Source organism: Hemicordylus capensis, chromosome 15 (assembly GCF_027244095.1).
Source record: "Hemicordylus capensis ecotype Gifberg chromosome 15, rHemCap1.1.pri, whole genome shotgun sequence".
In the NCBI taxonomy this organism is placed as follows: domain Eukaryota; kingdom Metazoa; phylum Chordata; class Lepidosauria; order Squamata; family Cordylidae; genus Hemicordylus; species Hemicordylus capensis.
The window spans coordinates 1469887-1482721 of record NC_069671.1 but is presented as its reverse complement, the minus strand read 5'-3'; the positions used below and the strand labels follow the sequence as shown (position 1 = coordinate 1482721).

The window sequence follows — 12835 nt, the reverse complement described above, 5'->3', positions numbered from 1 at the left end:
TTACGGCACGCAGACACACCTACGTCTGGACACAGCTGGGGGCAGCAGCGACACACCGAAGTGCCACTCGACTGGTCAAGGCACACGATAAGGCCCTTTCATTTCCACTTCCACATGCATCACAACTACCACCACCGACAAGGGAGCGTGCCTGGGTGAGCCGTCGTTTCTAAAACCTGCCTGCCCCTTTGCTTCAGCTTAGGACAAATAACTGAACTCTGATAACCTGCTGACAGGATTACAGTCATTTAACAGTGATATCTAATTATTCATTAAGGCAATTTTTAGCATTGTGTGGCAGAGAGATCAAGTGAGAGCTACAAAAGAAAGAAGTTACAGAAATGGTTGTTAAATGAACGGCATTCATAGAGTAAAAATCCATATCGGGTCAAAAGGGGTGGTGATTTAACAACCAACATTGCTGTTTTTGTCCCCTAATATATACCCAGGGTTTGGAGACATAACCAATGTGCAGGAATTGTTGCCAATTGTGATATGTTGGCGTTAACATCACAGGCCAGCCAGTGAGTAATTTAAATTTGCTAACGACATAACACTAATACTTTGCATGCATGCAATGCGTTTCAAGAGCTCCCATAATTTTCACAGGTTTCCTGTGAGGAAACCAGTATTATTGACTCCATATTACAGAAGGGGGAAAGACCAGTGGGCTGAGAGCCAGGGGGGTTGCCTAAGGTGGACACACAGGATGTCCGTGGCTAAGATGAGGTTGGACCGGGGACGTCCCAGCTCTCACGTTTTGGCCACCACAATACACCAGCTCTAGACCACATGACTGAATCACATGGACAAATACAAGAACATACCTACACTAACAGGAGACAAGCTTTACTTAAAACATCCATAGCATGAAGACAACCACCAGAGGGGAACATTGAGAAGCAGAACAGGTTGGAGAGCTGTGAGTTGGGTCTAGGAATTAACTGAGAGGCTAGCTTTTTATGAGGTACAGGACTCGGCCCCAATGGTTTTCAGTAAGCTGCACCAATCTGGAAAGTCAAAGCAATCTAAAGAGAGTGGTGTTCATCTCAGTCCCTCTCAAAGACCTGGACGACTGGACAGTCCAGACAGACAGACAGACACCCACCAGCTGAGGAAATACACTGGCTAGGAAGGATTTCTGAAAGCACACTAACAAAAGAGCACTTGAGTCAAGATAAACCAGTGAGGAAACCGTCTACACAAGAGAAGGCAGCAGGTCCCAGGGCTGTAATCCAAAGGAATGGTTGCAATCAGAGTTGGCCATGAGAAAGCTGTTCAGCAATAAACACAGCAAAATTTGTAGCAGGTCTGATCAAGAGAAAACAGGAGAAGGAGAGGGCCACAGCTAGGCAAGACTGACGCATCCCTTATCCACAGTCATGCTAGAAACAAGAAACACGCTCCAATTTTTAGAAGAGGGGAGTGAAGAAAGAAACCATGATCAGCTTTGCTCTGATTTATGAGGGCTTGCAAATCCCAGCACAAGCACTCCCTGCCCAATTTGGAAGTAAAATGGCTTCCCTCCCCATGTCCGCATGCTACTTCTCCTCTAGATCGCAGCCCAGACCAGTTGGGACCTATATGATGCTCCAAATTCCACAGTGACATCCAAGCCAGATACAGGAAGCTTGCTTTAAGAAGCATTCCAGAACCGTATCCTTCCATTTTGCTTAATCAAAACAAAATACCAAACTCCTTTTACAGAGGGTTTTACACTTTCCCCTTGCTTTGGGGCTTATCTGCTTGCTTGCCTTTGTTCCAACAGGACAAATGCATGAGTTCTTGCTTCCCACAAGACACAGGAAGGGGCACACGCCATGGGTGCAGGCACTGTCACTGTCCCCATGCCATGCATAGGCACATATCAGTGGGGTCTATATTGCTCCCAGCACTTTGAGAAGGGACAGTAAAAACGAGAGGGCACACTAGGCTGAAGAAAGGCTAGCCAGAAGCTGCTCTCCAGACACGAGGGACCAGTTGCAGAAGGCCCTGCTGAACTCAGCCTTGGGCCCTGCTGGTTCCACAGCCCTCAGCTCTGCAAGGAAACCCACCATGGAAATTCTCTCCCAGGCAACTCAGATGTCATGAAGAAGAAGAATTCTCCCCTCTTCCAGTTTGTATCCAAAGGGAATGCATTCTTAGCCATTCCAAGGCAAAACTGTTCTGGTTTCCCTTCTCACAGTAAGAACTCCTGAAGCAGATGCAGATCAGTTGAAATCCACGCCAACTGTTTAAATCTGAATCTTCCACAATACAAATGAACTTTGAACTTGCTTTATTCTCATTCACTTGGAGCATGGCAGGATATATCCAAATAGATGGAGGCCATGTTAAAGATGGCGTCCTGATTCCTTTGTACATTTGTAAGTCAGTTTGTGATTCGGGGGAACGGTCATTTCCATTCATGAGAGTGTAAATGAGGCTTTCACTGAGATTTCGCCCTATGGAATTTGACCTATAGGTCATTAGCGTGCAGCTGATGCCTCGGTTCCCAGCTAAACCAGGGGTTCCCAGCCCGGGGGTCCCTGGAGGCCATCGGGATATCACTCCCATCACAGTGGCTGAAGGATGTTAAGGCTTGGGCCACAAGGAGAGGGGAAGTGGCGGGAAACGCGACGGTTTCCGTCCTCTCTTAGCCACAAACACCTTTGACGTCTGACTGCCTTAAGTCCGACAGGCTCGGCTGGGCAGGGGGCGCGTGGGGGATGGGGCACAGCTCTCAGCCAGAGACGCTCGGTCCGCCCACCCCGCCCCTCGAAGCCTTACCCTCTGGCGTGGAGGCCTCCTTTCTGCGGCTGGAGGGAGGAGCCAGCAGGCTGATGGGTGTGGGCTGGTGTTCTGGTGAGCGGACTATGGCAGACATGATGATCTGCTGCCTGGCCGTGGCAGGAGTGGAGGGGTGAGGGTGCTCTGTGGTTTTCCTATGGGCAGCTAGGGATACACACACAAACAGTTAGTCAACAACTCCCGGCACAAGGGGCAGCCGTGGCGCGACGTGGCCTTAAGAGCTACAGCCTGCCGCAAGCGTGTGGCTATCTTGGATCCTCAGCAGCAAACAAGGGGGGGGGGGAAGAGAAGAAACGCTGCTACAGAAAACACAAAGCATGAGACAGGCGTTAGGGCTAAAGGGGACTCTCCTCTTCAGAGGCAACGTGGCAGGCGGCCCCCTACCTTCCTCTCGAGCAGACCGGAGTTCAATGCGGGTTTTCTGAAGGGCCTCCTCCAGCTCCGCCGAGCGGGCCTTCTCCTTCTCCAGAGCCACCTTCAGCTCACTGTACTGCAGGGGAACCTGTGTGGGCAAAGAAGGGTCCTCTTTCCGCCGACTAAACAGGCCCTAGCAACAGAAACACACAGACAGCTCCTAACTCCTCGTCAGTGGTGGCTGGAACTGGGGGCCGGGACACCGAGCTAACTGCAGACCAGAGGGTCTGAGGGCAGCCTCCGCTCCCTCAAGGAAGGCGCTCAAGCCCCCCCGTTGGTTTCACAAGAAGCTCAGCCTGGCGGCAGTTGGCATTTCCCCCCACAGGCTGCTGCCTCATCTCCGTCTCACAGCTTGTTGTGAGCAGGAAAGAAGGAAAAGGCGCCGACACTCCTGGGCTGCTACTCCTGCACTGCCTTCTCGGAAATGGGCCCCCTTTGTGGCTTCTTTGCAGGCTTCGCCACCAAAGCAAGGGGGAAAGGCTACCCTTCCCCCACTGTTCCAAAATACCAGGGAGGTTGTAGGGCCCCGATGAAAAGCTTATGCTGTCTTTAGGACATTGACCTATGCTAGGGCATGTTTGTCACACAGCATGGCCTGATATCAACCACCACACCTAATCATTTAGGCCAAGATCCAAAGAGCCGCTCTACAGTGCGCACCCAGGGACTAGCACATCCCCATTGGGAAGAGGTTTTCCCTTCTTCTTGGAAAAGTGGATCCCACCCCACCCCATCTTTGGAAACTCATCTCCATTTAAAAACCCATCCGTCATGTTTTGCCCCATGGCACGGCAGACTGGTGCTCCAGAAGCACAAATCCAGAGCTGCCTTGGTGCAGTGCGCCAGCTGCAGTAGCACTTTGGATCCTCGCCATTTTTATGCGGCGTCACTGCTCAGTATCCACGGATTCGTCTCTTCTTGCTCACCTTTTTTTTTTTGGCCGGCTGGTCCATCTTTGCTTGCAGAAAGTCAATGAGTTTGGTTTGTTGGGAAATAGTGCCCTCCATTTTCACCTTTTCATGGGAATAGAGAACCTTTGGAGTAGGAAGAGAAGAAAGCCCGTCTCAGAGATGGCCGCAAAGAGGACTTCAGTGCCAAACCAACTGCACTGGAGCCAGCATGGAATCGAGGGGAGAATCCCCACAAGCCACTGCTCCTCCCTCACCTGGATATTCTCCAGCTGGTACTCCAAGTCACTTCTTTCTGTCTTCAGAAGGTCCGCTCTATCCAAAGCCTCTTGCAGACCTTGAGTCAGGCGAAATATGTGGTTTTTTTGCAAGTCCATCTGCTGCTGTAGCTTTGCTTGCTAGTGATGAGAAAGCAAAATCCACAGACCCCTCAAGTCATTAAATTGCCATTTTTAACTGCCCAACCATCTTGTGTAAATCCACAACTTATCCTGTATGGCCAAGTGCTACAGCACCCCTGCTTTGTAGTCTGAACGTTGTGGACTAGGCTTGGTCTCTGAGCTCTTCTACAAATTACACATAGGAAGATGGCAGAATCATGGACTGTTCCACTACAAGCAGCAGGTGGGGAGTTATGTTTCTGAATGTCCCCTACCCAGTAAAAGTTATCTCAATGGCTACAATAAATCCCCCCTCTCAGTGATGTGCTCATTTCTTCCTAGTAGAGGGGTATTTTTTTGTTTTACACGAAATAAACATCCTAAAACATGGCACTCTACCTTCAGTCTGCAGATACTCAGTCCATAATTGTATCACTTCAGTCTGTATGGTATCATACAAATGTTCAGACCATTCTCTTGTATCATATAAACCACATGTAAGGGGTGCACACATTTCTCCTTTGTACTTTATCCCAGAAGCCGAGGGGAAGGGGAACAAGACATACCTGGTTACCCTTCACGGCTTCCTAATCTTTCTTTTCTAGTTTTTAAAGCAGATGAGAGAAATCTTTAAAAGGCAGCCATTCCAGCTAAAAGGAGTCAGCCCAAGAATTGACCTAAGTGGGACATTCTTTCAGTCCTGATGGGACTATTGAGCAGTGGCTGTAGTTTCCCTCCATAGTCCACCACCAACAGAACAAGGCAAGCTATTATTCGTTTTCCAGTATCCCAAGATGATAACCTCCCCAGCAATGACGGAAGAGAGTCAAATATTCACAATTCTACTAAGGCATGTACCAAAACAAAACTCTGCATGCAGAATTAAAGCATGCCAAGTACATTTCTGCAAAGTTGACCTACTGTGCATAATACCTTCCACTTATGGACTCTGGTAGTCTTCCAGACCCCTTGAGCTTAACTATGTCCAGGCAGGCCGGGCACTATACAGAAGCCCTTGTTGTTTTTCAAAATCCCTTTAATCCAGAGTGACATATGAAGAAAGGTCAAAGCAGTTATGCCTTGTGTCAATGTAGTATTATTAGTTGGCCAACATTTACAGCAATATTACTTGGTGTTCCTTTCCAACTGCTGCCTTCTTTACAAGCAAAGGATGGAAAGAAAATAAAAACATCCCTGCTGGGTCAGGCCCAAGGAGGCCTCTCTATTCCAGCACCCTGTTTCACACAGTGGCCCACCAGATGCCTCTGACAAGCCCACAGGCAAGAGCTGAGGGCAGGCCCTCTCTCCTGCTATTACTTCCCTGCAGCTGGGATTGAGAGGCACCCTGCCTCCAAGGCTGGAGGTGGCCCACAGCCACCAGACTAGTGGCTGTCAGTGTGTTGTAGCTCAATCGATGCCTTGCCACTTACCTGAAAGGCCATTCGCCTCAATGGTAGGGAGCATATCCTGTGTTGGGTTGATCCTCCCGCCTGCTCAGAGACAGGGCCCATCAGAAGCAGACATGTCATGCCCTATGGGAGGAGCTACCCCTCCTTGGACTCCAATTTAAAGCCCTGAAAAAATGCGCTCTGGTGCGAAAAAACTAGAACATGCTCAACAGATTAACATTACACACTCAACAACACCTGAGAGAAGGGGGAAAAACCCAAGGGACATGACTTATCACTATCTCAATGCCCCAGGGAGATGGACCACCCAGAAAGGAAACTGCTCAACAGGACAGGATAGCAAAGGAAGAGGACCAGATGATACGAGGGAGGGCAGGATATACTTCCTACCACTGAGGAGAATGGCCTTTTAGGTAAGCGCCAGCGCATCATGCTCCTTCAGTGGGAGAATGCATCCTGTGTTGGGATCTACCAAATCCCCCGAACCTCTCCGGGTGGGATGAATAGGCTGGTCCTCAGATAGGCACTACCTGTTGCAGCTCCCTTCAACCAAATGAAGCATCCGCAGGTGCCAATGTCTGGATCTTTATAGTGCCTTATGAAGGTGGACACCGAAGACACATAGGTCAACCAGAGGGGCCAGGGTAGATAGGGCTGCCGAGGTTGCAGCACTCCTGGAAGAATGGGCCATCACCTCCTCTGGAGGAGTACGGCCCTGAGAAGAGTAGGCCAGATTAATGCATTGGCAAATCCGCCTGGCTAAGGTGGAATTGGACACTTTCTGCCTCAAAGAACAATCATAGAACGACACAAAAAGGGATTCAGAGCGTCTAAAAGTCTTAGTGCATTACAAATAAACCTTGATTGCCCTATGCACATCCAAAGTGTGCCATGTCTTCTCCCTGGGAGAAGAGGGCTGAGGACAGAAGGAGGGCAACATGAGTTCTTGCAAACTGTGAAAAAGTGAGTTTACCTTGGGAATAAAAGTAGGGTCTGTCCTCAAAAGAACATAGTTTGGGAAGACTAAGCAGAACTCCTTGCGCACTGAAAGAGTCCCCATCTCAAACACCCTCCATGCTGAGGTTATGGCGATTAGGAACAGGACCTTGCAGAAGAGAAATCTTAGGGAAATCAATCTGAGCGGTTCGAAAGTTACTTAGCGCTGTGAGGACGACATTGAGATCCCAGGTGGGAAACCTGTGGACCGCAGGAAGACTGAGATTTGAGGCACCCCTCAGAGAGCTCTTCACATGGGGGTGAGTGGAAAGCCCTGAAGCAACTCCTGCCCCACTTGCACTCTTCTCAAAGTTTTCAAAGTGGTTTACATAGAAAAAACATACAACACATAAATAAGTTGATCTCCTGTCCTCAAAGGGCTCACAATCTAAAAAGGAAGCCCGAATTTCCTGGAAGGGAAACAAATTGCCCTTAATTCCAGCCAATTGATGCTGCACTGATTTAGAAACAGGACCTGAGACAGAGGAGAGTATTATGGACATCTCTGGGGCTTTTCTGGGTGGATGGAGACCTGATCAGAATATCATCCAGTAGGGATGGAGGTGGACCCCCTGGTCCTCAACGGCTCCACAAGTGCCACCATGATCCTGGTGAACACTCGTGGGGCAGTTGAGAGACCAAAGGGAAGGGCCTGGTATTGAAAGTGGAGCCCATTGTAGACGAATCTGAGGTACCTTCTGCCCTGGGGGTGAGTGGGGATGTGCAAATCAGCCTCCTTCAGATCCCTTCTGGATCGCCATCAGGATGGAACGAAGCGTCTCCATCCGGAAACACTTCTTTCTCAGAAAGTGGTTCATGAACTACAGGTCCAGTATGGCTCTCCATTCCCTACTTTTCTTCGGCACAATGAATGGAATCAAATACACTGGCGATGTTCCAAGGGAGACACTGGTTCAATGGCCCGAATCTGTAATATAGGCTGAATGGCCTGTAATGTTCGTTTGTGTTTGCCCTTCTTCCTCGATTTGGGTGAGGGTAGGAACTTCTTTGGGGCGCTGGGAGATGAATTCCATGGAGTAGCCCTGTGAGGTAGTTTGCTGGATCCAAACGTCTGTGGCTGTTTGAAACCAGGTGGGAGCAAAGTCCTGCAGACACCCCACTATGTGTAGGGCCAAGGCATTGATTGTTACTGTGGACCTAGTTTTGTCAGGGCAGGCGGGATGGGTATTCTTGTTATTGTCTAGAAATGAGAATCAAGACTTAGACCCGGCAAACCGGTCTCACTTGGGCTGAGGAAAGCGAAAGGGAGGCTTAGGGTCCACGAACTGAGATGTGGAGTGCTTGCCAGGTCTCCAGTCTTCCTTGGAGGAGGAGGGCATGGCCTTCTTTTTGTCCTTCATATCCACGAGGACTGGCTCAAGGACTTTGCCAAATAGTTTCCCCACTTAAAGGCCGAGTTGACTAAATTAAGGCCGAGTTGACTAAATTAAGGTGAAGCTTTGGTCTACCCTCCAGTTCTTCAACCACAGCATTCGGTGCACCGGAACGTGGATGGGACAACTGGGTAGCATCTAGTGAAGAATCGGCCATGAAAGCTGCGGCTTTCTCCAACTTACTAAGTCCTTGCCTTAACTTGTGTGAATCTTGGGAGACCAGAGGGAGAAGCTCCTTAAGCCATAAGATGGATACGTGTGCAAAAATGGAGTTTGCCATTGACACATGGGAAGAGCACTTGCCTCATGTGATCTGTGGAGGACTGTATCACATTTCTTGCTGTCCTGATTTTTAAGCATATTTTCCTCAGCAAAATGTTTCTTGGAACAAAAATAGTCGGTATGAAACAGAATGAGAGAGATCTGCACCACAGACAAAAAACCCCTCCTCCTCTCCGTTGGACACTGATTCCTCTGTGTCTGGACCCGTCAGAATCATCAGGCAGACCAGCAGGGCATGGGGCTCTAGGAGTGGGGGGCCCCTGGGGCGACAGGATAGGTGGCTGTTGCTCAGTGATGGGCCGTTTACTCCCAACATTAGGCGAAGAGGAGTTGTGTTCCAACCCACTGGAGGAGCGGCTAGGGTGTGTCCTTGTTCTTTTAGTCTTAGAGAGCCCTCTGGGAGTGTTCTTGTCTAGGATGGTGGGAGCAGGAACTGAGGGAGGCTGCCACTGATAAATGATTAGCGGTGAGCACCCGAGAACTCCGTCTCCCTATTTCCCCCTAACTCATGTCTAGGCCAGGAAGGGAGAGGCCGGGGGGACCAGCAAGACCCAAAATACAAGCTTGCACCAAGCTAGATGAAAAGGCTCCTGCTCTGAGCGAGGTCTGAGCAGGTAAGAGGATCAACCCAAAACAGGTCACACTCATCTACCGAGGGAGAATCCGCTTCGAATTGAGGTTATAGTGAAACCAAGAACAGATCTGCCCTACAAATCTGTATCAATTTTATACCACTTAATGGTGAGAGAGTTACGAATCCTAAGAATACACAAAGAACCCTAGGAATTGTAGTTTGGTGATGTGCTGGAAACTCTCCATTCCCTCTGAGATCCCCAAGGCCCTGCCTTCCACACAGAATAATTCCCAGAGTGCCCTGGGAATTACTCTTAAACCAGCTGAAGTATGTGGTGTAAGTATGTCCTATGCAATGCTTTGTGGTGGTTGTCATCAATTGCAATAATGGCATCTTATGGGTTGGCCATTACCTCTTCCAGAAGCCTTTGCTTCAGCTCACGTTCTGTCTCCAGCTTCTGTTGCAAACTACGTGCATTCATCTCCAGCATGGCATGCTTCTTCTCCAGGTCATTGAGCTGGGTAGTTCGAGCAGGTTAAGAGAAGTGGGGGAGAGAAGTGCAAGTAAGTACCATCTCTGATTCCAACCCTTCCCTTTCCACCTCCAGCATTAACTCCATAGTTTTACAGACTCCGTGGCTTTGCCCCACCCTATCCTTCTGCCCTCATCTTGTGGTAGGTGACCTTTGCTCGAGGACCCTAAAATCTCCTGCTCTTCAAGGACGATGCCATTCTCCCTGGTGGCTCCTTATGCCTAGAACACCCACCTGGAATGCTTGGGCAGGTCCATTTCTCTCACCCCCTCCAAATCTCCCTTCAACCCTTACATTTTCTGAGATGCTTTCAGCTTAACTCCTTAATTCTTATCCTCAATGGAAACAAACCCTCCATCTCCACATCTCTCTCTTTCCTAGTTCCCACTGTGCTATCAAATTTAGATTGTAAGCTCCTTAGGAACAAGGACCTGCTCCTTTGGTTATGCTATTCTGTAAAAACAGCAGACACATTAAATGGAGTCTTATCAAACAACTACTGTCTGGTGCAAAATCACCAAACAAATTCCATTTATTGCAGCTCAGATGAATCAAGCTGAATACAAGAAAGATTAAAAGAAGCAGCAGCAGCAACTCAGCAACTCACCTTGTCAGAGAGACTTTCAGCCTTAAGTTTTTGTTCCTTTAAAGCTTGCTGAAGAGCCAAGATCTCTGCCTTATGTTCTTTAACAGCAAGCTCTACCACCTGGCGGGATTCAGTGATGCGCTGGTCAGCTCGCACCCTGAATTAAAAAGAAAAACACACTTCCTGATGCTTTTTCCTGGGATGGACTCCTTTAAAGGATTCCCAGCTACCTAATAATGAAGTGGGGGGTGTGGACAATGGGAAGTCTCTGCTTCCAGTTTCCAAAGTTCTGCTTTAAGAATGGCGTTATTCCAGGAGGTTCCCTATATCATCCGCGTCATCCACACTGGCGGTGCTAAGAGAGATCCCCGTTGCCACAGTGAGAAGTTGGAATCAAAGCCTGGGACCCTACGGGGGTTCAGAAGGAGACTGCTGGCGCATGATCAGAAATGATGTGCTCAGTTTCCATGGCCCTTGCACAATAATAAAGGGGATTTGGAGCTCAGTGCAAACCAGTGGTGAAACCTGTGGATCAACTGACTGTTGACATCATGACCTGAGATGTTCATCTTTCTAGAAGATACTTTTATCCCACCCCTCTACAATAGTTATCAGGGTGACTAATACATTAAAGATACCGATAACATGCCCCCCCCCACATGCCCACTGAAAAAAGCAGGAAGAGTCCGCAAAGGGTTCACCTTCCGTCGGGGAGCCCTCCAGGCCCTCACCCATTCCAGCCTCCGATGGGCTTTGGGCTGGAGGAGAGCACCTGAGTTGGCACAATGCCTCGCTCAGGGGCGCCAAGGCTTAGAGCCTATGGCTGGCCTGGCTGGGCAAAACCCTTCTCTCCTCTCCCTGAGGGCTGACTGCTGGGCTGGAGCTTGTCTGGGGCTTGGGCTGTGCCCGTGATCCAAGACCAGGCTAGGGACCACAGATCCACTCAGAGCAGGTCTTCGCTTCTGAGGCTTTTCGGCCACGGTGGAGGACAGTGTGTGCATTCTAGCACAATCCCTCTCTTTTCCTCTGCCCCTTGATGAGAAGTGGCCTGGTCAGAATGCTCCATGGTTGAGGAGAGGGAGAGAGTAAAGAGTGAGGAGACAAAAAGATCAGACCAAGGAGGTGTTTTGTTTTCTGTTTTCAAGGGAACAAAATGAGAGAAAGAGAGACTGAGAAATAAGAGAAGATGGTGGAGGAGCTCTTCCAATACCCTGTGTCTTCAGGAGCTAGACAGGAGTGAAACTGGGAGGTGCCTGCTCCCAGGACACCATGATGGGGCTGCCTGTGATTTGCATTCAGCCATGTTTATTGGGAGCAAGTGGACTGCACAACCTGTCTTAAAGGGATACCCTCTTACACTGAGGGAGTAGGAAGGATGCATCGAGGACCTCACTGGGGAGAGAATTCCCAGCTGGGCACTTCCACTGACAGGACCCTGCCTCTGGTCATAAGAAACAAAGGAAGCCGCCTTATTCCGAGTCAGATCCTTGGTTCGTCTAACTCAGGATGGTCTACCCAGACCGGAAGCAGCTTCTCCCAGGTTGCAGGCAGGAATCTCTCTCAGCCCTATCTTGGAGATGCTGCCAGAGAGGACCTTGGAACCTTCTGCACACAAGCAGATGCTCTCCCACCCCCCACCTGGCATTCAGAGCGACAGTAGCAACTGGGCAGGTCCTTCAGCTATCCTGGGCTCAGCCCACACAGGGCTTAATGGGTCAACTCTGAAATGTGCTCCAAACCAAATGAAAGCAACTGCCGACCTTCAAAGAACTGGGTTAATATGCTTAGAGCAGTGAATCGCCGTCAGTAGTTAAGCATCACATTCTCAACCAGTTATCGTTTCTGAGCATTTCCCCACGTTTAACACATGACACAAGTCCAATGTGGACAATGATGAATAGCTTTCCTTGGAACAGATGTTGATAGCCAGAAGTTGTTGACTCCCATCATCCCCAGGCAAAGGCCATTGCAGCTGGAGATGATGGGATTTGTAGTCAGCATCCCAAAGAAGTCCATCTTTGGGTGCCACCAGTTCATCTGGTAGAACGTGGGATCAGGCCTTCTCAGTTGTCCCCCACTACGTTGAGGAATGTACTCCCCATGGGTATAAGAGGTTTATCATCTTTGGAGGCCTTCAAGAGAGCCATAGAGACCCATCTTTGCAGCCTGGATTTTAATATTTAACTGGTTTTAAAATGCGTTCTGTGTATTTTTTATTGTATTGTATTCTGTGTTTTTCCTGCTTTTATTTCATGTTAACATTTTAGAAGGGTTGCATTCTTAATGTGAACCACCTTGAGCCAGCCGCTTTAGGATGGGCAGTATATAAATGAAATGAAAACAAGAACATCTGGGACTCCCTGTTACAGGGAACACAGACAGACAGAGAATATTTCCCCCTGACGGGGGTGCAACATGTCTCCCTGCCACGTTGATGAAAGGCATTCCGAGTCATATCTGGCACCTGGTCATCCAGGTGCAGAGTCAGGTCCAATCCCCCTGCTGAAACCTTGGGAAGATTCTGTCCCAAAAGGTAAGGACACAACCCAACAGGAAAGGCTGCTCGCTAA

At 49.2% G+C, this 12835-nt stretch overlaps 1 protein-coding gene across 24 annotated transcripts in view; it reads right to left on the bottom strand.

The window, feature by feature from the left end:
• CIT (citron rho-interacting serine/threonine kinase) overlaps positions 1–12835 on the bottom strand; it is a 119197-nt gene that overhangs the window by 28497 nt on the left and 77865 nt on the right. For 18 of the 24 annotated variants that reach the window (XM_053279099.1, XM_053279098.1, XM_053279102.1 and 15 more), the window contains 6 exons: positions 10287–10422; positions 9560–9664; positions 4370–4510; positions 4131–4238; positions 3175–3337; positions 2770–2934 (listed from right to left, as the gene is read on the bottom strand). In XM_053279099.1, the coding sequence (XP_053135074.1) occupies positions 2770–2934; positions 3175–3337; positions 4131–4238; positions 4370–4510; positions 9560–9664; positions 10287–10422 (818 nt within the window). The remainder of the gene's footprint in view (positions 1–2769; positions 2935–3174; positions 3338–4130; positions 4239–4369; positions 4511–9559; positions 9665–10286; positions 10423–12835) is intronic. The other 6 variants (XM_053279103.1, XM_053279109.1, XM_053279112.1 and 3 more) reach the window with 3 other exon arrangements.